Here is a 27457-nt window from a genome sequence, read left to right as displayed (position 1 = left end):
ATGACCAAGATTCTGCCTTGCTGTTAACCATGTGTTATTTGAAAATTAGAAAAGATAGTCCTCAAATGTTTGAAGAAATGAATGGAAATAAATATGTACATAGTCTAAGTCAGAAACACTTCCTAGTCCCTGTGTCTTTTTTTTTTTTGATGGGGAGCATGTGACCAATAGTTGGTTCTCTCGTGTATGGATGATTCCTACTGACATGTGGTTGGATGATATGAAGTCACTGTTCCATTAGGCCTAAACTATAGAGATTTTCCTCAATGTATTTCCTTTTTTCCCCCTGGTTACAGAGGCAAGGACCTATCAACTCTTATGAAGATCCTCGAATGGCCTGTGGTTTCCAGTCTAATTACCACCTGCAAAGAACTTGCTATCCCTTCTGGGAAGAGATGGCCACTCAGGAAGTTCCTACTGGTCTTGAACATTGTGGCTCAGGTAGGAACATAAAGAAAAGCTGAGAATGAGGGCAGAGTTGAAGGACAATGGAAATTTAATGAAGGCTGCGTTCTCTGAAATAACAGCTGCCATATCTTACGTGGGTATGGATGCTATTATTCTCTCATGGAAAGCCCCAGGCCTTCTCAATAATTTTGAGTTATTTTATTCTCTAGCGACAGGAAACCTAAACCCTTGGAATGGGCCCAAGAGAGGAGAGATTCCTTTAGGTCTTCATTTTGTAAATTGTTGTGTCTCCTGTGCATTTCCTGCAACTTAATCTGTTTCAGCCTGGCTGTTGACAAAGGGCCTAGAAGTTTTGCAGTCCCAAAGTATGAACTGTATGGTCTTCTTACAGAACACAATTTCTTTCATTCATGTTCTCTTTCCATTATACCCTACCTCTCTTGCCATGTCCACCTGTATCTGGCTTCTTCCTTCTCCCATTTTTTCTTTCTCCCCAGCTCTTCTTCACAGAAGCTCCTTTCCTCCCCTCAGCATTCCCTTCACTCCCGACTTGCTGGTCACAGTGGTGCCCTCTGGTGAACAGGAGTTACACTGCTCCATAGAACTAAAAGGATCTGTTCTCCCTAGGACCTGAGTTCAAAGGCCTTACCCAAATTCTGTTTTGCAGGACTCACTGCGTATCTCACAAATTCAATTAGTCTTTGTTTACTTGCTACCTTTTTGGGTTTATTTTTAATAGAAAATGTAAAACTTGAATTTGGGGATTCTGAAATAATTGATTCAGATATTAATTCGATTTTTTTCATGAGAGCAGGTTATGATAATATATACAAATACCGAAAAAGCCAGTTAAGATCTGTGTTTTCTCCCAGGATGAATTCTTAGCATAAGAAAGTTCATTACTCTCTTACATATTGAAAATATGTACTTCTGAGGAATTACACAGGCGGAAAGCCACTGGAAACTAACTTAAATTAATTTTTTTTTCCCCGTTCAGTGTCTCTTAACCCCACAAAAATATATGGTAAACTACTTTTATAATAATGGAAATATAAAATAAATGTTTGTTTTGTTGTCCATGCCTTATCTTTCACCAGGAATACCCAGAGAGGCCCAGAGAAAGATGCTGTAGCACGAGGTGGGGGTTGGGAGCAAGGCACGGGATTTGCTTTCCTGTTGCCTGGTTCTTCTCCAGGGCAGAATGGAACCAAGTCTTGTGTCCCACGTTCTCTTGATTCATAGCTATTGATCTTTGAGGTATTCTTAGGCGCCACCTTGGAATTCAGACGTGATAGCATTAATGCTTTCTGCTGGGTGTCTCAGTTCCTGCAAGCGTAAATACAAATGTCTCAGCTATCTACCCATTTCAAGAGGAGACAGGGAGGGTTGCACATCTGTTCACAGGTTAGACTTAAGGACTTAAAATTTTAAGAAATGAAAAAAGTGATCCTTTGAAATTCTAAACAAAATAGATTTTATTTGTATAAAATAAAGATCAAAATGGTTGTGTCTACATTGGTAGAATTCTTGAATCCTGTTAATACAGTAATCTTAAGTCTTATGTTTCCCGATGCAAGAAAGATTAAAGTTATCTTGCCGTAACACTTTCAGCTTAGGATGGTGCTTCTGCTTGCTGAAGGTTACGTCTCAATAGCTGAGATCATCTCCACATGAGCCCATAGTCTCAAGATCAGAATGTCTCTGCTTCGTAGCAAAAAGACATGGTCCTTCTCTTTCTTAGCTAAATACACGAGTTCCCAAGTGAAGATAAGTTTTCATTCTCCCCCTTGTCAAGGTTCTCAAAGGTAAAGGAGTTTTTATTTCAGGGACAACGAGACAGAGGCTGTGTAGAACCTCTCAGGATGAAGCGGCTTTAAAATGTAAGGACTGGTAGCAGTATAATATAGTCTTCCCACAGTCTATTGTTGCAAAAAGAAGGAAGCTGGAGTCACCCAGACTAGTGGCTCTTGGGTAGGGTGGGACGATGGGGGCGCATAATAACCAGTCTTCAAATGACTTCGGTGCCATCAACCGTAGCTCAGAAATGCTAGGAAGTCTCCATGTGGGGAGTGGTGCCTCAGTGGCAAATGTGATGTCTGTAGTTCCTTCTGTCCTAGGCTTCCTCTGATGGAAATATCTGGCAAGAACCCTGAGCTTTTCCAGCTCCTCCTTTGCCTTTTGCTCTGTCCAGATGAAGGAGTTGCAACAATTATTTCTGGGCTTTGGTCCAGCCTTCCTCAGTGATGGGTGTCCTTTGGAAGGAGATCGTGGGGTTGGTTATAGGGAAGGGAGATGAAGACATGGACCAACCAATGATTTCTCCAGCTGCAGCACATTTCCTTGGAGTTGTGTTGAGTAAGAAGAAAGAGGGAAAAAATACTCTACATTTTTTTCATCTTCTTTTATCCTATTTATAACTTCAGTTTCCTTCCCGTTCGTTCGTCTCATGGCTGCTCCCCACCCCCGCTCCATCTCACGTTTTGTGCTCTCAGAAAGGATGAATGAACTTCTTTCCAAGGACTACCCTCTGTCAGTGAGGGAGATACCCAGCAGGAGGGGCCATCAGAAGGGGCCATGGAGAAAGGATTAGGCCCCTTCCTCTGAATGTTGCTCCTATTCACAAAGGGGCAAGAGGCTGAGAAGGAAGAGAGGAGTGGGGGAGGAGGGGGAGGGCAAGGGAGAGAATAAAGCTGAGAGAAACTATGAATGGGGTAGAGCTTACCAGGGGAGTGAGAGAGACAACTCAGTAACCATGTTAAGTTGAGAATCGGTTAGGCAGAATAGATAGGAAAAAGGGTGCTGAGAAAGAAAGAAAAGACGTGTGGAAATGGACAGAAAACAAAGGTGGGTATTAGTAGAGAGGTGGAGAATACTGGGAAGAGAAAATGAAAAATGAATGGGAAGGGGAAAAGAAGGGGACGCCAGACAAAGGACAAAGCAAAAAGGGGAGGGAAATGGAAGATGACATGAAAGAGAAAAATAGATGAATCTGAGGACGTTAACTACACAGCTAAAAAGGGAAGCCACATTTGCATGCAATTGCCTGTGCAGCTGTACATTTCTTCATGACAATCTTGTAGTCATCATTTTCTTTCATTTCTACCTCCTCTCAGTCCTCCTCTCCCCCCTTCTCCCTATCAGCCTGGAGCCATTAGCAAGAGCCAATGGGGATGGAGAGCTGGTGTTCTGCATGAATGAATGGGCCCTTTCTGTCTTAGCTCCTAGTCATCCCTCTGTCGGGGAGCCTTTTGAATCAATGGAGCCCCTTACACAAGACATGGCTGAAATGTCTGCTAGTGTTTATAGTCTGACTGGAGTGGAGCCCAGGGACCGTGCCTCTTTTCTGTTCTCTTCCTCTGTTCTGTCCTCCAATCTCAGACTTTTCTCTCAATCAATCATCACAGCAAGATTCCTTTTTTTTTTGTTTTGTTAATGCTTGCTACTTGTCTCTAAGAACTCACTAACATTTCACTGCCATTAAATATTTTGACTAGTTCCTATCCGCAACCCTGTTGAAAGGATGGAGTAGATGGCAAGCCATTTCTAGATAGAGGCAGTGGGCTCAGAATGGTGCCCAGACCCAGCTGGAGTCATTCAGTGCCTTTTTTCCACTGGGAACTAGAGAACTGATATCAGAGACACAAATAAGCACCCAGGCCACAAGACCACAGCCCATCCCATCAACTGATAGCTGTCCGTGCTTGATTTTAACCTCATGAGTAGGATGATCATGAATGACAATAGTGTGTATCTGAAAATATGATGCTTATTTACTTGGCACTCTTCCAGAGTGATACACTATCAAACTGTTTTTCATTTCAGGTATGGATTTGTTTTGAATCAGCCAAAATTATGGATGTGATGTTGTGACTGAAGTTCACTTTTGCAAAACAGTTGCTTAGAGCTGGAAAGTTGTCTGCAGCTACAGACCACAGTAAACCCAACTTACCCTCAGGGGAGGAACCTAGAGTCTCATTATCATGGCCCTTGATTTGGAAATAAGACAATACTTTTTTTTATTCTTGTATAATGCAACTTGCTATGTGTTTGGTCATTGAACATAGTGAAAAAAACCTCATCTTCCCACATTTACATCCTACCCTCCAGTTCTCATTCTTCACGATAGAGGAAGAATATATTATATAATGGTAAAGAATTCAGACTTGGGAACCAGATTGCTTGTTTTTTTGAATTTATTTTTTAATCACAGTTGCCATATAGCATAATACTCGTTTCGGGTGTATAACATAGTGATCAAACATTTATATACCTTATGAAGTGATTGCCCCGATAAGTCGAATGCCTATTGGACACCATACATAGTTATTACAATATTATTTGACTATATTCCCTAGGCTTTACTTTACATCCCCGTGACTATTTTTATAACTGGCAGTTTGTACTTCTTGTACATGAGCTCTCCTGAACTATGTGACCTTAGGCAACACAATCTCTGTACTTCAGTTTCCTCATCTAAACCAGCAGTTCTCAAAGTGTGTCAGAATCACCCGGAGGGCTTGTTAAAACACAGGGCTTCTATCTCCAGGGTTTCTGATTCAGTGATTCTAGGGTAAGTCTAAGGAATTTGCATTTCTCGCCAGTTCTCAGGTGCTGCTGCTGGCTCAGGGACCATACTTTGGGAACCGTTAAGTTAATATATGTAAAGTTTAAAACAGGGCTGTCACTTAGCAAGCGCAATATGAATGTTTTTACTATTATAACTCATTGTCCTGAATTGCCCGAGAGTCCAAAAGTGTGTGGGTATCATTGAGTCAGAAAGTGACCCAGTGATTTGTTGAACACTTTTGGTGGCCACTGCCACATACTGGAAATAGAACAGATATATGGAGAAAGGGGAAGACTCATTCTTTGTTTCTGAGCAACTTTTATTCAAGTGTGTATGAAGGGGTAAATTTACATGATAGAAGAAATGGTTCGCGAGTGAAATATTACACTTATTTATGAGATAAAAGTTGGCAATGTAAGTATGTGACTTCGGATTTCACTATTTAAAATTTCTAAAATAAATGTCCTAGCAAAATGGTAGAACTAAAGAATGTCTTTCCCAAATAAACTTTGGAAGTTCAAGTGGGAGATATATTGAGAGTCCGAGTTCAAGGTCTCTCCTGGGGCTTTCTCAGGCCGTCAGGCGGCTGGGAGAGATCAAACCTGGGCCAATGTTTGGAAAGGGCTATCGACAACCAGGTGGGAAGTTTCAGCAGGAAAAACAGATGCCTCCAATTTGGCTTTTAAGTGTTGAGAACATTGAGGGAATGCCAGAGAGACTTGTTAAATGGAGATTCACCTTGCTGTCAAATGTTTATCCTCATAGCAGTTTTGTTCTTTCAACTGACCATCTCAGATGACCCGATGGTTTTAAAAAACGGTATTTTAAACTCTCTCAGCAGCACATACATGTTCTTTTCCCATTCAGGGTGTGTTTTCCTTTTCTAGAGAACTTGTTTCAGGTTCTTTGTTCTTCAAAACAGTTCTGATCCTGTTTGTGTGTGTGTTTCTGGGATGTTGTCGTGGACTATTCTTCGCAGGGAAAATTTTGACCTTCTCAGAATCTGACTTCATAGTTGTGGTGTTTGGGAAGGAGAACGCTGTAACTGTCATCATTTCACGGAAGGCGACAGTTGGGGCCTAACTGCCTTCACAAGCAACTTCCAGCGGACAGCGCTGAGGGAAGGTTGATGCAGGAACACCCTCTCCCCACCAGCATTCCATCTCTCAGAGGACCAAGGATTTCAAGGAGGAAACACTGGAGGAGAGAGAAGCAGATCTGCCTTGCCTGAGTAGTATATTAGGAAGAGAATCCATATGCAAAACATCATCCTACATGCTTGCTCTATCATTTTATTCTTCTGATAATGAGATTTCTATGAATGCCTGACTCTGTTCTCCATAAGCAAAGGATATTTCTCTGCTATGGGCTGGACTTGCTTCTATTTACCAATGTTACATTGCCCCATCCTTTCTATTCCCATCCCCCGCTCCCTTAGTAGTTTTCTAGCCTTTGCTATATCATACTCAGGTTACCAGAGTTTTTGGTATGAGCTGAAAGGTATTGAATCCAATCAAAGGGTTTAGCGTGGTGTGGAAAGAGCAAGAAGTCACCTGGGATCTTGTTCCCTCACCTGTAACAGGTGGGATACTCAAACACTTATTTCCAAGAGTTCTTGTGCCCATTAAAAGGGGTGATACACTTAAAACGTCACAGCTATCCAAGTGATTAATACATGCTACCCTCCTTCTTCCTTTCAGCAGATTTGAGTGTGAATTTAAGTGAGCCAAAGACACTAGAAGTCCCACCCTTATCTAAGGAGTCTTGCCCACTCATACCGTCCAAGTTTAATTTTCTTACACCTGTCAACTTTACCATTCACTATGCCTCATTTTACCAGGGAAAGGAGAAGGGAGCCTGGTGAGGACCAGAAAGAGAAGTGCAGCCTGTTAAGGACCAGAGCCCTGAGTCTCTCTAGTGACCAGCAGCCCAGGGCAGTAAGGATTGCAAGGCCTTTACAAATGTCAGTCACCTCTGTAAGTCCTCAGGAGGGAAGACAACCTAGAGGAAGACACTGGAGACCATGGTTAGTTGAGTGAGTTACGATTCGAATGCAAGCATTCCGTTGGCTGTCCTCTGATTTGTTGCTTCTCGAAAATCCTAGGAAGTAACAGCAATGCACTGGAAATCCCAGGCGGCTGGGGAGAAAAAAAGTTCTCTTAACTTTTTCAAACCACAAATATTTGGGCCGAGTTGGGAAAAGGTCCCTGGGGCACCGAGTTCCTATTTGATTCAAGCAGTTTGACCCCTCTTCTGGAAGTCCTAGAGCGGGGGCTGGGGACATGGACCCTGGCCTGGCGTCAGCCCCCGCTTGGCTCGGCTCGGTGAATGGAAATCTGGGGTTGAGGAGTGATGCGGGAGCTGGACAGAGTCTGGCCGGGAGGAGGGCTGTGTGAGGGCGGGCAGGGTGGGGGTGGATGCGCAGAGACAGCCTGTTTTGCTCCGTGTCTGGCCGCGGAGAGACTCTTACTCTCTTTCCAGATGTTCGCTGTGTTTATAGCTGCTGTAGCCGGGGACCCAACTGCCTCATTACTAAGTTTCCTTCTTGTGCTGCAGCCAGGGGTCTCAGCGGGGCCGCAGCTGGAAGGGGCTCGCGGGGGAGGGATTGGGGGGAGGCGTCTGGCTCCCTCCCCCGCCTCTGCGTCCCTAACCCCTACCCCGCCCTCCTCCCCTGCAAGCCTCTCAAAATACACGAGCACACAAAAAGAAAAACACCAGCAGATTTTTTATTTCAGAGAGTAAACACTTGGGCCACGGGGGTCTGGAGGTTATGGGAAAAGAGGAAACCATCAGGCTAATCAGGCAGGCACACACTTCCCCTGCTGAAATAAAGCAGAAATCTTCGCGCGCAGGGCTGGCGGGTTAACCCCAGCGCTGCCAGCGGCGCGTGCCCTGAGCTTGGGCGGCCTGGGACCAGGGCTTCAAATCCAGATCCTCGCAGTGGCAGCGAGAGAGAGGAGAGACTGCCTGGGCCCGGCCTGAATGCCTTTCCTTAGTCCGTGCTGGCATGTCTGCCCTCAGCTGGGCTTTAGAAAGAGTTGGAATGAACAGAAGAGATTCTGGACTTAGATTCGGTTTTACAAGAGGTCGGCGGGGAGAGAGATAGGTGAGGGAGCTACACTCTACCCAGAGCACACCTGTGGATTGCTACTGTGTGGAAATGAGCAAGAGAGTCAATGGGACTGATTTGGGCCAAGGTGTTAGCACTGCCACCTACCACCCCTGTAATCATGGCCAAATCACTGACCCTTCTGAGCCTCAGTTTCCTCATTTGTAATATAATAATGCCTACCTCACAGAATTATGACGAGGAAGGAATTGTGACATTGAACGTGGAAATGCACCAAAGCATGGTTCTCAACTCATGATTTCATATATGACTTCAAATTGATCAGGTTTCCTTCTTCCCTCCTTCCCTCCCTCCCTCCCTCCCTCCCTCTTTTCCTTCCTTCCATCCTTTCCATCCTTCTCTTTCTTCCCTTCCTTCCCTCCCTCCCTCCCGCGTTCTCTCCCTTCCTTCCTTTCCCTTCCTTCCTTCTTTCCTTCTTTCTTTTCTTTCTGTATTAAATGTCTTCACCTTCAATCTTCATTCATTTGCTCCCTGGATGGCTGTTTGGAGAGCATAAATGGCTCATGGGCCACAGGTCATAGGTCAAACATGAGACCTAATTGGACTCCCAGAGAAATGACCTTTTCACTGATGTATAGGGCAACCTTGGGCTCTTTCTGAGGCTGCCAGTGTGAGTGGCCCATCAGCTTTCATTTCAGACCCTGCCCCCATACCATGATCTAGTCAATTAACTACCCCTCCCTCACCATCAGTATTTTTTTTAAAATAGGACTATGTTTTCCCCACTCCATTTCTGAACATCCCAATTAGATTCACTCACAACCTTCAAAGAAATCTTTGACTCTTGAATTTTCTTGCTTTTTAAGAACACAGACCTTTGGAACGTCTGTTTACTCTTTCAGGTGGCATTATAAAATCAAAAAACAAAACCTACCAAGTTAGCTTTGCTGAAGTTATTTTAACAGTCTTTTCCATACCTTCTCAGACTTGCTGAAGGGGTGCTTGTGAAATAGAAATACCCGTGATTTAAATATCCATAGAACCAGGGCTCTAGTTGCCTTTGCAGAGGTCACTTTAATTTTTACCTGCTTCATACATTTTTTTTTTTTTTTTTTTAATATCAACCCTGACAACTGTCTGCCAATTCTTAGACCTGCACATTTTCAGAGCAGGGGTGCTTGACCCAGATGAATTTCAGAAATGTGTGATTCCTCTGAAATTGTGTGCAAGAATTTTTCTAAGGGTCTGTAATTTCCCCCTGATTTGGAAAGTGCTCTGAGACACCCAAGAGGTTTACTGCCCTAAGGGAAAAGGTACCTTTGTACCCCCTGCAGTACTTAGCATATTGTACTTAGAGAGGATGCCAAGCATATTTTGAACTGGATTGAATTCACTGATATAAGCTTCCTTCCTATCAGCCCTTTTCACCACTTTGGTCATTCCCAAGAGAGTCTTATTTAAATCTGGAAGCTGTTTCCATCCCATTGTCTCGGAGACACTGGCATTGAAGCCTTGCCTGAAGTCCAGCCACATCTCTCCTTTTTCTTTTTCTGTATCTCCTTTTATTTCGTGCTCCAGAGAATGATCTCACCAAATATTCATGAAGGTGATGGGACTGTGGCCTCTCTACTGTGAGGTGGGGGTGGGGATGGGGCCCATCCCTTCCCTTCAGATGGTCATAGGAGACTCACTGCGCTCTGCTTCTCACAGACTTCCCAGGGAAGGAAAGATTTTCCTCAGCATCTCTATGTCACGCAGTGGGGAGAAATGAGTGGTAGAAGCAGTGCCTCTGAAGGAGGCAGAAATCCAAAGCTAATGCCCCCTGCAACAATGGATACAGGGGCATCCTGTATTATAATGGCTCGTAACCCTCCATCTGATGCTGCACTCTGCCAGCCGAAGCCTCCAACTCTGGGCTGTCCTTCAGAGTCTTGGCCCTAATTTCTGATCTTTGGCTTTTCTTGAAACCATTGTCTGTGATATCTGCTGCCACAAACTAACTTAGACAAGAGGAGACCATTTCCAGAAGTCTCAAATCTAATGAGAGAGAGTACCCCACCCTGTGTCAGCATCAGCTACTTTGAACTGTCCTGGGACCTCTTAGTATCTGCTTCTTTGGTCAATACAAATGGACTTTCTTAACTGAGAAGAGCTAAGTATTTGCATCCCGTTGTATGCTCATAGGTTGAATGTTCGGTTTTATAATGAAACTATCTGAAATGACTGTGGGCTGTTTGTAGAGACTAGAAATTAAAAAGCTGTGTTTGCTTCAACCACACCTGAAATATTTAGGCAATTCATCAGTGCTTTTTGCTTCAAAAAACCTGAGTTGAAAGTTCCTGAACAACACAGCCAAGCTATCATAATGCAAAGTTTGCTTGGCTTTAGTGCTTTGTTTTTTTTCCAACACGGTCTGATCCGTCTGTATTTCCAGTTAGATAACTATACTTATCTCTATTTCTATGTTGTTTCTCTAGTGATCAATAAAAACCAGAATATAAAGTTGAAACAGTTCAGATCCCACTCTTCTTTAGTTTTAAATAATCTTATTGTAGAAAGTCCAAAAGAAGGCCTGTCCTTTTAGAACAGCTTGAGGTAGAGGAGTTATCCTTCACTGAATACTTTCCATATGTTAAGGATCACGCACAGATGGTCTCTTTTACTCTTACAACATTCCTATGAGAGTGATATCATTCCCATTTTACAGATGAGATTAATGAGGCTCAGAGAGGTAAAGTTACCTCCCCATAAAAGTCTAACTATAATTATCAGAAGTGGGAGAGGTTCAGTTAAACTGGGGTCTTACTCCAAGACCCCATGCTCCTAACCATCATACAAACTTTACCTGCTGCCCCAAACTGTCACCAGGGATGAGGCAACAACGACGACTTTTTTAAAGTCGTCGTTGTTGCCTCATCATTGCCTCATCCCTGGCGACTAATGTCCATCTCTGGAATAAAGGAATAGAAGTTTTCCTAGCTGTCCCACCAACCAGAGAGCCATGGAAATCTTACAGAGATGGGATAGGGAAAATAAGCTGCTGCGGCTTTATTCCTTTTGGACCTTCTCTCCGGTTTCTTTTGGTCCAACATTGGTATGTAAGTGCATGAAGGAACACAGGATTCTGCGAGGCTGCTTCAGAGACCGGTGTCTCCTTTGCTGGGCATTCACTTAGAGTCTGTCACCTAAGTATTGCACTCCCTCAGTCCCCCACTCCTCCACCAACTAGCTCTGTGAGCAGAGTCGCTGAGCAAGAGTAAACCCTTAGAAGTTTCTGAAAGGTTATACCCTTGAAGCTATCCATAGTGTACACAGCACGTGCTGAAGTTTACACAGACTTCTCAGACCTCTGAATAGGGAGACTAATTGTGGGGAAGCTGCTTTTCAGCACACAGAATGGGCTGTTCTCTGTGGGTTTTACTATCAAAAGGCTTTTAAAAGTGCAGTGCAGCCATTGTTGAATATTTCACAATGAATTAAATACCATTTCTCTCCTCGCAGCTGTTCCATATGAGTGAGCGTAGAGTGCTATTTTTTTTCCCCTGGCAGAAGACGTCTGCTCTACAAACCTAAGCACTGGGGTAATGAGATTATTTGTGTGTGAATTCTTTAGGAAAAGCATTTCTTTATTTTAAACTCAATGTGATGCAGAGCTGCTGCTCTGGAGATGGGCGAGGGAAAGTCTTGGAAAAGAATGGAACTGAAATGTGTCTGAGCAGAACCTGGAGAAGGAAGGAGTGAGGGTGAGGGGAACAGGCGCTGGTCTCAGAACTCTTATTCGCGTTTTTCCCCAGTCTGCCTGTGTCCCTCAGCTCTACTTACTGGGTTATGGAGGAGGGAAATTCCATATATTGTTTTTAGTAAACAATTAATCACTTTTCTATCAGCTCTTTCAAAATCCCTTCCTGATCTCACAAATTGTTAATGGAATTGAAGGAACACTTGTTTTGCTCTCTACCTATTTTTATATCAAAGAGCTTTTTAAAAACCTTAGATTGTAAAATATACAAGGAAAACAGCTTTCTTAGAATAGTTAGGGCAGTTTCCAGAATTAGGACATATTTGACCTCACTGGTGCCATACATTAAGTTCTGTACCAAGTATCTACTCATCTTTCCTTGCTTTTCCTTTTCAGTTTTTTTCATTGCTTTTCATTGAAATTGAGCTTCAGGTAAGCAGTGAATTGGAACTAAGTATAAAATCAATTATGATTAAATACTAGTGTAGACTTAACTTTTCTTAAAATATCACCAGGGAGTTACCAGTTGCTCTTTAGACCCATTGAAGACTAAGAAGAAGGTGGAATAATGGGAAAAGAGGGATTTTAGATTAGCTATGGTGAAATTTAACTCTGAAATTGATTATTAAAGGAGTTTGTGAATTACCTTTTCCCTCAAATACCTTTCAGAATATTTCAGAAGAGGTTCAACTAATTTTTGAAATTATCCTTCTGCTTCTAAGACAAAAATTTCCAAACCTTTTAAGGGAACTTCAAGGGAATATTTTAGGAAATGCTCAAATGGGAAAGAGCAGGTCAGATATGAAAAGAAAGCTATTGACTTCAGAAATAATCTTTTACTTCTGCTTCATTGAGTGAGACAGAAGGTTACTTGGGCTAAGCATGCTGATAGGACAACTCGACCAGTAAGATTTGAGGGCTAAAGGTAGAGTTTGAAATGTAATTCTGTACGTCTCCCATTGCTATTGATCACCTTTTCTTTTCACTTCCCAAATTCCTGTGTTTATGGCAGAGTGGGAAGGTGGAAATTAGTCATTCTTCCCTCCCTCTAACAGAAGTGAAAGGTCTGCTGGGAAGGCAAGAGAAAATCTATGCCATTTTGGTTGCTTTAAAACACATAATCTTCTTCCTCTTTCTGGCTGTATACTAGTACTTTGCCCTGTGCATCTAGGCCATGTTTGGATTATTTTTTTGTAATCATTATAAAAAATAATATATCTCTTTAAATAAAATTTGTAAGTTAAAGAATAGTTGGGGGGGAAGGCAGTTTAGTCTCATCACTTACTGGTTAGCATGTTCAGGTCTCTTCCATGTATATTTTCCTGTGAATAGTTCACCTGGCTATCACACAGATATCTCAAAGTTACACCTGATCTCATCACTTTCTCTCCAGACTCTGTAACCTAATCTTTAGCCTCTATCTTGGTGAATGACATCATCATTTACCAATCTCCAGGCTAGAAAACTGGACGTTATTATCGACTCCTTCCCTTCTGCCTTAACCCTTTGTTGGTTAAGGCCCTTTTTGTTTGCAAGTGGCAGAAACCTGGCTCAACTAGCTTAAGTTTAAAAGGGAATTTATTGACTTACAGAACTGAAAACTTCAGTAGAAGAGCCACCCTGGGGAACTCTAAGAAATCAAATAATCTCGTCAAGTCTCTCTTTTCTCCTCCTCCTCCTTCTCTTCTCCCTCCTCTTCCTCCTCTTCCTCCTCCTCCTCCTCCTCCTCTTCCTCTTTCCTCTTTGTCTCCCCACCCCACTCTCTCTCTGCTAATAGAAGGGAAGTGGGAGGGTTCCTGTACTAGAAGAAGGGAAAACTCGAGGGAGATAAAAGCAGCAAATGACCACTATATCCTCATATTTAGTTGGTCACACGTCCTGTCAACTTTATCTTCTAAATATCTCTTGAATTCATCCCGTCTTTTCTATTACTATTGTCAATGCCTTAGTTCAGGCCCTAATTGTGTTTCCCCAATACCAGTGAATCCCTGTATTGTCGAGATCATTACACTGGGTTGCAGTCACTGACTTTTGTCTTCCCCTGTTAGTCCATGTGTCTCCTGAGGGCAGGCCCTTTTCCTTGTCATGTTCCTATTATCTAGCAGAGTGCTTGAATCATCATGGACACTCAGTTAAGTAGGGTCTGTTGGATAAACAAACCAGGGTTATTAAATTCATCTGTCAGGATAATTGTGATAACTAGTCAGAATTTTAAAACCAGTTAAGAAGTTACTAAAATTAAAAACAACAACAACAAAACCCCCAAATCCTTCAGAACGAAATTCAAAAATTGGTCCAGAAGGCTCTTTGTGTTCTGTTTCCTCTTCCTCTGAAGCCAGAGGACTTTATTATTTATTTCTATATCCCTAGTATGTAGCCAATACTTGTCACAGAGCAGACGATATGATAAATATCTGTATCCTGGTTGTCCAAATATGTCCTAGCTAGTGGAGGGGTGGTTGGTGTCTTGGTCCTCAGAAGTAATTCCATGTTTTTGACCAGATTTAGGTCTTGGTTACACTTGAGCACCTTTATTCTGTCTCTCATCAATGAATGCATATTTATTGAGTCCTTATTCTTCATGGTATTGGGGCTACAAAGTAGGTGTCACATTTGTTCTCAAGGACCATCAAATAACCTTGAAGGGCGCTGAGACAGACATAAACACACTGGCAGTCAGGTGAGCCCCAAGAGAGTGAGAATGAGAAGGAGAGACCAACACAGCATGGTTTCTCCTGTGGCCTCTTGCCAAACTGTGTGAAAGTGAAGGTGGAGGGAGTTCGCCATGAGAGGCACTCATTTGTCCAAACTTGGTCAGTAGAACGAGGACACAGAGTTTGATTTGAACAGGGGTGGCTTTACTGATGGTTAGAATGTGGTCACTCTTGCTCTGCTTTATGTATCCTTGTTCAGTGTTATTCTTTCCTTCTGTACCCTGTGTTGATTTTCACCTCCCTGGCCTCAATCTGGCCCCTCCTGGGCCTTTCTGCCTTCTTTTCAGAGATGAGTGGAGACTTTGCTCGTGCCTCCCAACCTGAGTGAAATGTTCCATTCGCTAGGTCTGCCGCTCCTCACTTCATTAGTGTTCCTAATGTTTATAAAGCCAGGAGATAATATTTTTAGGTTCCATTTGGAGTTTCCTGGGTAGCCTCTCTCTAAGCCACTTAGGAAGTTTAGAAAAGAAGGTCATTGAAATGTTAGACGTTTTTCCACTGAACTTTGGTTAAGCAAATGGTCTTGAGATGATGTTCGTAGACTCCACAGGGCAGAATTTACTGGATGATAAGAAATTCTTTCTCTTTTATTTGTCTTCCTTTCACCTCTGAAAGGCAGACGGATTTTTTTTTTTTAAAGCAACTTTACTTAGATAACATTTATTGAGATATAATTCACATGCTTTACAATTCACTCATTTAAAGTGTACAATTTAAGGTTTTTTAATATATTGACAGCATTGCACAAACATCACCACAATTAAATTCTAGAATAGTTTGGTCCTTTCTAAAAGAAATCCCATGCCTATTAGCAGTTAGTCCCATTCTCTTTCATCCTTCCACCCCTATGCCCTAGTAACCACTGGTCTAATTTTCATCTTTATAAATTTGTCCATTTTGCACTTCTCTTATAGATGGAGTCACATATAGCCTTTTGTGATTGACTTCTTTCACTTTTTAAGGTTCATCCATGTTGTAGCATATATCAGTACTTCATTCCTTTTTATCACCAACTAATATTCCATTATACAGATATGCCACATTTCACTTATCCATCATTTAATGGACATTTGGGTTGTTTTTCTTTATTATAAATAATGTTGAACAATTATGTATAACTTTTGGTGTGGACATAGGTTTTCTCATAGGTATATACCTAGGAGTGGAATTGTTGGGTCATATGGTAACTCCATGTTTAACTATTTGTGGAACTGACAAACCGGTTTCTGAAGTTGTTGTACCAGTTTACATTCCCACCAGCCATGAATGAGGGGTCCAATTTCTACATATCTTCACCAATACTTGTCATTGTCTGTCTTTTTGATAGCTCTCATAGTGAATGTGGAGTAGTATCTTATTGTGGTTTTGATTTACATTTCCTTAATGATTAATGATGTTGATCATTTTTTCATAGGCTTATTAGCCACTTCTATATCTTCTTTGGAGAAATGTCTGTTCAAATCTTTGTTTTTAAATCGGGTTGTCTTTTTACTATTGAGTTGTAAGAGATCTTTTTTTTTAGTCTGGATATAAGTTTCTTATCAGATACATGATTTGCAAACATTTTCTCCCCTAATATGGGGTTGTCTTTTTAGTTTCTTGATGTTATAGTTTGTAGCACAGAAGTTTTTAGTTTTGATTAGCCCAATTTATCTCTCTCTGTGTGTGTGTGTGTGTGTGTGTGTGTGTGTGTGTGTGCTCTTGGTGTTTTATCTAAGAAATCATTGCCTAACCCAAGATTATGAAATGAAGATTTACTCTTGTAAATCTTGTTTTCATATAAGAGTTTTATAGTTTTGCTCTTATATTTAGGTCTGTGATCCACTATGAGTTAATTTTTGTGCATAGTGTGAACGGGTCCAATTTCTTTCTTTTGCATATACATCTATCTATATCTCTATCTATCTATCTATCTATCTATCTATATATCTTGTTGTCCCAGCACTATTTGTTAAAAAGATAATTTTCTTCCTCATTGTCTTGGCACTCTTGTAGACAGAAATTTTATATGTATTATATATATATATATATATATATAGATAGATAGATAGATAGATAGATAGATAGATAGATAGATAGATAAACTGACCTATATTTATGAACTGACTTCTTAATGTATGGCATAAAGAATCATTTGTATTAAGTGGTTCTTCAGCATTGCTGACTATGATAAACGAGTATTTTTTGGTGTATAGTGAATTTAGTTAAGGATACCTGAATTCTAGGTTTTTTGTTTTTTGGTTTTTTTTAACCCGAGAAAGCCTCCCCAAACTGTCACTTACTATTTATTTTAGGCCAGATAGTGCCAAATAGTTTACATACATTATCTTATTTAAATCTTACCACAAAATCCTGTCAGTTATTTCTAACTCCATTTTACAGACAAGTAATCTGAGCTTTATGTAGTTGAAGTAACTTGCCAGAAGTTATACCATTGGTAAGTGACAGACCCTGAATTTGAAGTCAGGGCAGCCTGACTCCTGTGCTGGGCCCTGAGCAAATTATGTGAAATAATATTAACCAGAAGGCAACAGAAATTGTAACTTGTGAAGAATGCAAAATCTGAAAATCTAGTTAAGCTAAATGGTTATCAATTTTCTCATCTCTAAGTAGGCACATAACCCCTTCCCTTTATCTTCTGTATTACAATTAAAACAAAAGAAACATTATTTAGTTTTTAATATACTTCAGTGTATTTACTCCAAGAAAAAAAATCATCAGACATTTCTGGAAAATTTCATCATAATTTTACGAATTAATAGTATAAATCTCATTTAACGCAAGTTTCTTTGCCCAAGACATTAATGTTGATGTTTAATTATTAGTTCTTTTTTTTTTGTCTTATCTTTGATAGGTTTCAAAGAAAGTCACTAACAGTTATCTGGCAAACATCCTGAATCTATAGAGTTTGTCATATATAAAACTTTGAATAGAATTAGTATATTCAATTAAGCCATCTTGAAGGAACAGCCACTGTGAATCCAAGAGAAGCAGAAATACCTCTTATATTGGAGGTGTCAATACATATTATACCCCAAATCAACCCTGCAAATCTTCTTCCCCATCTCTTTTCTCTTTCTCCCTTTTGTCAGGTACTTGCTTGGCCTTTGGTGAAGAATTTGGGTTCTGTGTCTTTAGAACAATGAGACATTTCCCAGAATGTATTGTTTGTGTATGTGCAATGGCACGTCCTACTTGCCTTGAAGTGTCTACAGGAACATGTTGTTATAAAGTCCTAATATACATATATAGATTTAAAAAAATTATAAATACGTGTTTTGTGACCAGCTGCTCTTATTTGTAATGCTTGCCAACATTTCCCTGCTGCAGCTGTGAGGGAGATGTGTAGCAGACATTGACTGTTCTGAGTGCAAGAGTTTACTTCATGTCAGTTTCCCTCGCCCCTTAGTTCCCATGGGAAGAGAACTGAGCCCTTCCTTCCCTTTCCCTTAATCCCCAGTCCTGATTTCTGTCCTTGTCTGGATCATCCTTGAGCTCAGGCAGATGCATCACTTGGGATCCTACTGTATGGACTCCCAGTGACGGCTTCACTTATTCCTGTTTTGAGTGGACATGAGTAAGAGTTAACGCATGAATAGTCAGTCTCTTTTTCACCAGCTTGCCTGCCCTACTTCTGCTCCTAAACAGAGTTTCTTGGTGGGAAAATAATGACTCTGAGGGTTTATGCTACATAAGGGATAAAAAGTCTCATGAGAAGTCCAACAAATGATGACCAAAGACCTAGCAGGAGGAAACCACATTTAAAGGTCTATGAGTGACAGGTCAGAGTGATTTGGGACATATGAATAATTTGAAAGAGCTGAGCAAATGTGTGTCTTTAGTATTTTGTACAGCTGACTTGGATCAGAGGTGTGCAAAACACTGGAGAGTCTCTACTCTGGACAGACACTGTAGGCTGCTGCGGGCTGTGATGTGTTCCCTTCCCCTAGACATTTCTCAGAGGTGCTGGAAGATTATGTTGATGAAAGTGCTTTGTGACCTTCCGGGCCAGACAAAGTCACACAGTGCTGTTATTTCACTCAGAGGAAAGGAGCTGTGCTTACTCACATTTAGTTCTGAGGTTGTTACGTAAAGGATTTAAAATGACCCATACGCTGTGAAGAGAACATGAAATGGATGTCTCCTAATGGTTTTTCTATGGGGACCCATTTGCAGACTTACATGGCCAGCTTACCCTGAAGTCATTGCTTAAATAACCTGCTTACTGGAATGTATTGACATGGACTAGTATCAATGGGGCTGCTCCATCTAGTCGATTCTGAGCTCTTCCTCTTCCTAAAGAGAGGTTTCTTGTGTGTCTTGATATGTCTATATTATGCCTTGTAATATTCCTCAAAACCTTAATTGGATTTAGAAAGCAGCTATTTCTATCCTACAATAAAGTATGCTATTTTCTAAGACCTTAATAATGTTGTGTTTACCTAATGTAGCCAATATCTCCATGACAGTACTCACATTTACAGTACTCGTTTCTTATGTTCCTTCTCTTTGGTTAAAGTTCATTGATTATATGCACCTGATACTTCTATTTGATTAATATGGCACTCACACTTATAATCATTTCTAATCATTCTTTTCTTTCTACCGTGTTTTCTATTTATCTCTGTTGTGAACAGTTTATTCCTGCCATGTATTTGATCTGTCCTTGATGAATTAACAGGTGTGATTTTTACACGCTCAGTGCTCAATGGTTGCTTTGTATTCATACCAAGCGGTATCTTGAGGAGACAGATCTATATAAAATTGCAGATCTATTTGTCTTCATTTGTTATCCTGTTTTCTACATATCTTAGAGGACTTGAATGAGTCTGTCTTAAGGCAAGATGTTAGAATGGAGGCACACTGTGGTAAAGGCAAATAATAAAGAGCTTCTTGCCAGCCAGAATTTAATTTTACAGCTTTCAATCCATTATGATCATTGTGAATTGCGTATTCTACTCCAGCAAGTAGGAGTCTTGCCAGCACAAAGTGACTGCCAAATGAATCGGTGTTTTCTCCCCCTTGGTTTCAGGTTGAAAGTTATGAATGCTTTTGTTGATATAATTATTTATTACTGTTATATCTGTTGCATGATCATGGAATCTTCTCTGTGTTTTTATGCCTCAATTTCTCTCTTTAAATCAAAGCCCTCCCCTCCCCCCGTCCCAAATTTTAGAAAAAGTTGAGCTTGTGATGGTAAAATAACAAGGAAAGAACTGACCCCAAATGTCATCATGGATAGAAGTGAATTTGTACAAGAATCATCAGATAGGACTTTTGCTGCAAGGCTTTATGATTTAGGGATGGGAATCATTCAATGACTTTGGCTGTTTTTAAATGTTGGGGATTTGGCAGAGTTCAAATTCTGTTTTGCCAAGTGCTTTAATTTTTCTTTCTTTTTTTTCCCTGCTAATTTAGAGGCCCATGAGTATTTCATGGGAAATTTAAATTGTATGGGATTTCTTTATAATTTAGTCATCTAATCATCTGTATAGGATGTCCAAGAAGATTGGTGAGTCTTCTTAAAAACACTTGGAAGGAAATGTTTGTATGGTGTAATGATTAAATTAGCTAGAAGTCTCAAAGACTGTTGTTGGTTTGAAAAGTTAAGCTCTAAAACTATTAAAAATTTAGAAAATGGCTAGCCTGGTCTCCTTCCATTTTATTATTAAAACAAAAAATATATAGATACAGAAAAGTGTGTGCATGTGCGTGCATGTGTATGAGATTAGACAATTTCAAATGGAAAGAAGCGTGTCATAAAATACGAATGCCCTTTTCTGAGCACACAAGCCATCTGTAGTGAAGCTGGCAGTGGGCCTGATTTTACCACCTCAGATCACACTGAAAATCAAGTGGTTGTTTTATTTACTCATTCATTTATTCATTATTTTATTAACGTATTTATTTATTCAGTTACCTATGTTTTCAACATTTATTAAGCAGTTACTATGTTACTGTGGCTAAGTCACAGTGTTTTAAACTGGAAATTAAAACTCGAGTTGAATATGTTTAGTGCCCTTGAAGGGCTGAGATAGGTAGAAAGTGCTCAGTCAGAGCCTGTATGTGCTGACTTGAAGCAGTTTGTTGTGAGAATGCAGAGGATGACATGCAGGATCATATCCAGGAAGGGCCTGGAAACCATGGGCAGAGGTGGTGATGGTTGCTGCTGTGTCTTGATGGATGAGTGGTACAGGTGGACCAGGAATTTCCAGAAAGGGGAAGGTCTGTTAAAGTGCCCACAAGGGTGAAGCGCTAAGTAAGGGGTGTTCAAGGGACACGAACAAGTCCAGGATTGTTGGAGAGCAGGGTCCCTCTGTGGGAAGGAAGTGAAACGTGGTTGATAGGTGGGCAGGGACCAATTTTGACCTTTTGGGCTAGGCTTGGACTCTATCTGGTTAGCAATAAGGAGTCTTTGAAGGAATTTGTTATTTCTACATCATGTTTAAAAACTTCTGCTCTTATTTCTGCTTTCCTACACGATTGATACCTTTCCAAGAAATCTCAGCTTTGCACACAAGTCTGAGGATGTCTACGGGGGTGGAGACCTGCCTGTGGTCATCGTGGCTGTGTCTTTCCCAGGCTCTGAGACTTCAGTAGTAAGTCCTTCATCAGTGCTCCACTCTGGCGGGAGTGGAAGCACTTTCGGACTGTGATGTGGATTTTTACATGGTGACAGAAACTTTCCCAAATCATTTATTTTTAAAATAATATAAAATTTATTTATTCCATGAAGTTGGAGGTAACTGAAGTCTGAGCTAGGGATGAATATGGAGCACGAACAAATGAAACAATATTGACAAGATGACTTTTCAAAGGCTGTGGGTTGATGATGGGGAAGCTTATGAGAAGTGGAACATTGGCTTGTCTATCTCTAGGCGTTTTGCAGAGGTTTTGGACAGAGAAAAGCTAATCAGGAGACCTGCATGGGGAGAGAGGCGTGTTATTTAATTAACTTTTACAATGGGCTGACTTGAAGGCACGTGGTGGTTTAAATAAAGGGAGATAGATGTCCCTTTTTGCAGGGCTAATTGTTGGGGAAAAGCAGGGTCTTTGTTCAGGCCCAGCATGAGGGCTCTGATCTCTTGGAGCCTAGGGCTGCCCCTGCTTATAATTTTAGACAGAGCTATTCAAGGCTGCTCTGTAGAGAAAAGAAGAACAAGAACAGTATTGTGTGTGCAGGATCAGCGCCCAAACCTCCCCAAAGTCACTAGGAAAAAAAGAGAGAACGAGAAGACCCAGCCATGTGCATTTTGGAGTATTTCCCCATCATTTATTTGCTACACTTGTTAGAAAGGGAAAAGCTACACTTTAATCATCTTGGAGCTGAGGTGGGGTGACTTAACTAAGCACCCCCAGAAAACCAAATAAATCCACTTTTCCCAATGATAAGGTGTTAATTTTGCCAAAATGGAGCGAGCAATTAGTGTGGAGACTACGTGTGTTCCATGTTGCCAGCCCTGATGGCTAGGTGCCAGGCACTAGTAGTGCCAGAATACAAATTGTGTAGCTGACGATCTCTCAATAGTGAAATCTGTGTCGCTAAAGGGCAGCATAGGAGCAATGATGGTGCAGACTGGTGGCCGAAGGGGCAATGGGAGATACCGCTCCCTAGGATTCTTTTGGGCAACTGGTCAGCACAGGTAGTTGACATCAACAGGTAAAATACTTCATCTGAATTCTGGGTAGCAAGGCCAAGCTCAAATGGAGTGCTACATGGGTTCAGCATTCTGTAACTAAATGCATGTGTATGGCACAACTAGGCATGATGGTTAGAGGTTCAGGTTTACTGTACAAGTTAGGTTGTTAGAAAACTTTTGGCATCAGAGCAAGAGTTAGCCAAGGAAAATGTAAGATGGGGTAACATAAGAAAAGACTTCCATGAAGTGAATGCAGTGGTGTACTGCCGAAAAGGGGAGTTCGTTTGGGGAATGCCTCAGCAGCATGGGATAAGGTATGCACTGCACAGTGTGTAAGCTTCTGCTAAATTACTGACCAGCTTGAAAGCCAAATGGCAAAGCCATTTGTGTAAGGTCTTATTTTGCTCAGCTGATACAAAAATCAATGAATGGGTATCAAACCTGCAACCCAGAGTGAGGAGAATCTGATATCGGGAGGAATCCTAGAGGGTGCATATGCCCGTCTTTGCTGCTAATGTGTAATGTAGCTGTGAACATATGATGAGAACGTCCATAACTGTACTTCAATTCTGTGTTAATAGGAATCAATCTCCTTGCATCCAAAGGGGGTTGGTGTCAAGATTTGTGCTATTTGCATACTCAGACCTAAAATTATCTTTATTATTATGTCATGATTTTAATGGCACACACCGAGAGTGGTCACCATATCTTCAGAGAACACTACATACCACAGTTTAGATGAACTTCCATGAACATTTTATGCTCACTAAATCCAAAGTCACAATTAGGATTTTTCAAATTTAAAATAGCAGTGAAGTGCTGTTAAGTGTGCACTCTGCATTCAACACAGTACAAGTCACTTGGCACACATTCGAAAACTCTGTGAACTGGGCACTGTGCTCACTTCCATTCTATAGGTGAAGAGATTGAGGCTTTCTCAGGCCAAAGGACTGACAGTTGGAGAATGGCCAGGCTAAAATTCAAACTCTTGTCTATCAGCTGCCAAAGCTTGTGTTCTTTCCCAGTCTCCGACATTGCTCACCTCAGTTATTTTAGAGTTGAAGTGCCCTCTCTACAGTTAGGAAACCAAAGCCTGATAGTCCATTTGGCAAGAAACTCGGGTTCTTTGTATGGGCTACTATGAAGCATGGCGGACTTTTATTTGGAAGTGTCTTCTTACCTCTGCACTTCAGTCAATTCAATTCAACTAATTGAAAAAAATCTCCACAAGAGAACATATTAGCTCACTGAAAATGAAGAGTGTATGGAGATGCTGGACCTTTCCTGGATCTGGAATGGTAGTTGCCAGCCATCTGGTCTGTCTCAATGCTGTGGAATTCCCTGAAAGAAAAATCCATAATCTTTTTGATTTTTAAAAGTTCTCAGCATTATTTAGAATTTTTAATATCTGGAAAGGGAGCTCTCCTGGGACCCTGTCACAAGAGAGCTGCCTACCCTGTGTGCTTTCCTCCCACAGTCTGTGGCCAGCTCACTACCCAGCTGCACCCCAGCCCCCTTCCCAAAGGGTCCCTTGTGGCACTTCCCACCCAAAGTCTTTTTGTGATGAAGTCTTTCATGATAGTTTCCAGTCTGGGGAAAACACATGTTTCTGATCAATCTGATGAAATACATTTTCATGAAGTAGTAACTTCTATATTTTCTACTTTCTTCATTCTCCACATTACCTATCATTACCTATGATTTCAAGCCCTGAACACTTGAAAGTGCTTCACAGGCCTGACTGATTAAATGGCGCCTTCTTGCATGTCACACATGTTGGATTTGCTTCTCTCCTCTTCACCAACTTGAAGAAAGAAAGGTTTTTATTGTATAGGAGCCAATCCAGATAAATGAGATGTGAGCTGGGGCCTGTTCCACCTCATGCGTCATCACCAGGACCATCCACTACATTCTGACTCCTTCACAAGGGGTGATGCAAGACGCAGAGAGAGCACAGCTGGCTTCCTGTAAATTAAAGAAGGCTTCATCTCCTTCTTGCCCTTAAGAGCAGAGAATTAAATGTGAGCTGTAATCCCAGAGAAGCTGACATATCCCTTCTTGAGGTTGTTTTTCAATTGTCAACTTTTTATCGGTGACATATTTGGTGCTCAGTAAATTCTAAATATGAATAATTATACTAGACTCCCTAGAGTTGTTTTTATGGATTTATCTTCCTGCATATTTAGGAAACTCAGATTCTGGGCACATTTTTCAGGACAGTACACAGAAAAAAAGAGGTTTGAAACAGCAAGGGAAGTTTAAAAGTGCTCTGCATTTCTCTTCTTCTATTACAAGATTCAGCATTGACAAAGGTAGGATTTGTATTAATTAATTAGGACCCAATAACATTGTGCAGTGAAGGATACTAAAGGTAAGATAGAAATAGATACCTGCATAAGATGTTTGTAAGTGACTGTAATGATGTACTCAAAGAACGTTATATTTACTGGCTTGTAAGATGTTCTCAATGTGACACATACCAAGTTTTTTGGGGCCTGGTATATGGACCTACGCCTGCAGGAAGTGATCTAAAATAGTGTGTTCATGATTCCCATCACAGCTCAGCTGCAATGTTGGATCCTAACCAAACCCAGTATTTCCTGGGTTTCTACGGTGTAAGGTCAGCCTGCTTTTCTGTTGCTTCATCTCCGCTATCCATTAGCAGATATAACTGATTGCAGAGAGGGGTAGGCTGCCACAGTCCAGCCAGCAAGAGGGGTCAGGCTTTCTTTAGGGGTTCCTGCATCACCTGTAAGGTGGTAGTAGTTTAGCTGACTCTCCCCGCCCTCCCCATTCCCACCCCACCCTCAGCCCTTCCCCTTCTTCACTGCAGGTGATGTCTAGAGTATGTCCAAAGGATTCCCAAAACGCAGTGCTTCTGAGAACCTGACGAGGTACAGTAAATTTGAGAAGGTGGAGGGGATGTGTAACAGGTTCAGGGCTCCCTGTAAAGTATCTAACAATCTATTCTTCCTCACAAAGACGGAGAAAATTGTGTTTCTTTTATGCATTCTTTTATCTTACAAATAACAGATACAACAAGTACATCTTGCCTTTATGATAATCAGTGAAATAAAAAATTCAACTTAAAGTTCAAAAATTCCTAAAGACTATTTCTGAGCAGCAGTTTGAGGATAGGAACAGTATGCTGTATAAAAGTTCAGACCAAGAACAAAACAACTGGTTTGTTTTGTGGTGAGCCAAGTGCCATTTTTCACAAACGACTATATCCGCTGCATATACTCAGATGAAAAATAAAATGAATATGGTGACCTTAGGTAACATTTGCCTTTAAGGGGTTGGAGGTAGGAAATGAGAGGAGCAGAATAAAAGTTTATAGAGACCTTCTCAGTTGGAAAAGAAACACTTGGTTAGCTCTTTAGTCTTAAACTTTGAGTCTCACATTAGACCAAAAAAAAAAAAAAGAAAGATATGTATCTGAGTTAAAGATCCATGTTTGGGACGTTAGGAAGTTATCTGTTCATTAATTAAATAATCAACGTTGAGCTTCTACTGTCTTGAGCTGGGCCACCGAGCTTATAATGAGGACTGAAACTCGTAGCTGCCTTTAGGCAGTGTGGCAGGGAGACATGCACGTTCAAATAGGCTTTTGGGGTGTGCTCAGGTTACGGAGCACAAAAGGGGCACCTTGTGAGGATGGGGAGGAACATTCTTTGTATAGGGCAGATGTCCATGTGGGGTACAGACTAAGGAATAGCCTCTGTGTTCAGTGTGGATTTTTTGGCTTGACCTTCCCTTGCATCTTCTGTGACCTCCTGAGACAGTCACCTCTCTTCCACTCTGTATCTTTTGCAACTGTTCCAGCTTGAGGACCTCCTACTGATTTGTTTTATTGTCATTCCATAACTATTGGTCATGCGGAACAATTAAATTGGCTCTGTGAAGTACTGCATACATCGCCAGGCCTTAATTTCATTTTGGAATCTTGGGGACTTCAGTCCCAGAATGACAAGGACATAGGATCACTCTAACTCTACCTCATCAAGTCCTGACCTTCCCTCCACTCCCCACTTAACCTTCCACTGTTCTCAGAGGAGGGTCTTTCTACTGTTTCCTCCTTTACCATCGTCCCTTTTCCTTTCAAGGGTATTTCTTCCTTTTCTAGTCCTATCTGCTTCCTCTGCCTGGCTTCCAGTATCAAGAACAGGATGGAAAAATTCTCCACCCCCAACTGCTCCTTCATCTCTAGGGTGGTAAATGCTAGTCCTCTGGGGCAATTGACTTGGCATTTCAAAATGAAAGGGAGAGGAGAAGGGGGAAGATTCCACAATAAAATTATCTTAATTTAAGATTCAGACCACAACTGCAGAGAACATCTGTTTTGAAGTCTGGTGTTGTCTTTGTAACCCAAGAGCAGAGCAGGGTAAGATCAGAGGAGAGCCCCAGTCTTCCAGCAGATGAAACCACCTGCATCCTGGGGAGGGGCCGGGTCCTGTTCTCAGGGGTACAGAGCTCCTTGCTAGGAGCCTGGTTTTCCTCTTCTGCCATGTTATTAAAGAACATTGGTTCTCCTGCCATCTATGCTGACACCATCATCCCTCTACCTCCTCAAGAGGCCAATTTAAGACAACTTAAATTGGAATCCAAATTACATGATCCCCAAAGGCTCACGAGACAGCCTGCATTCTGCATTATCCAGGCCCAGGAGGAAGCAACATTCCTGGGAAATATGCTCAGGCTGCTTTGGGGAAGCAAACTGATGCTGGGTGTGCAGGAAGCCTTGGAACCCTGTCGCCTTGACTGGCAGCTCCTCACCTCTTTTTGTGTGATTGGGGTCTGATTTGCTGCAAGAGGAATACGTGATGTCTAAACTGGTGGATTTTAAAATGTCGCTTGGTCTGTGGATGGGGCCAATCCATCCTACATTGTTGGGGCTGCAGATGCAGCTGAATGGTTCATAATTACAGTCTAAAGAAACTGCAGATGGCAATAGAGCCAACCCAGACCCTTTTTCTCCTTACAGCCCATGCCAAGCTGTCTCTCCCAGGGAATGATAGTGCGGTTATCCTGCAATCTGCTTGCTCAAAGACAACACATTCAGTGCAGAGAAAATGGTCAATTTCTCAAAATTTATTTCTAAATAAAGATATATTTCTAAAAAAAAGTTTTATTATCTATCTATTCCTGTGTGTACATCATATCCTGCTTTGTGTCTCAGGAGTGTCTAGTAACTGACCAAGTGGAATGACAGTGACTGCTCCTGCAAATGGGTTATCTGTAAACATAAGGAGCTGCCATGGAGAGAACATTAATTAGGGGATCCGGTTCTAGTCCTGACACTGCCTTTTCAGGCTCTGT

General features: G+C 41.4%; 1 protein-coding gene across 2 annotated transcripts in view; it reads left to right on the top strand.

Annotated features, from left to right (window-relative positions):
* The window catches only part of ETS1 (ETS proto-oncogene 1, transcription factor), a 120302-nt gene that overhangs the window by 25623 nt on the left and 67222 nt on the right, over positions 1-27457 (top strand). For both annotated transcript variants that reach the window (XM_033097839.1, XM_033097837.1), the window contains exon 3: positions 297-441. In XM_033097839.1, coding sequence (XP_032953730.1) covers positions 297-441 — 145 coding nt within the window. The remainder of the gene's footprint in view (positions 1-296; positions 442-27457) is intronic.

This window comes from Rhinolophus ferrumequinum, chromosome 25 (genome assembly GCF_004115265.2).
Source record: "Rhinolophus ferrumequinum isolate MPI-CBG mRhiFer1 chromosome 25, mRhiFer1_v1.p, whole genome shotgun sequence".
NCBI lineage: Eukaryota > Metazoa > Chordata > Mammalia > Chiroptera > Rhinolophidae > Rhinolophus > Rhinolophus ferrumequinum.
The sequence above is the reverse complement of the archived record's forward strand: the minus strand, read 5'-3'. Positions and strand labels throughout refer to the sequence as shown.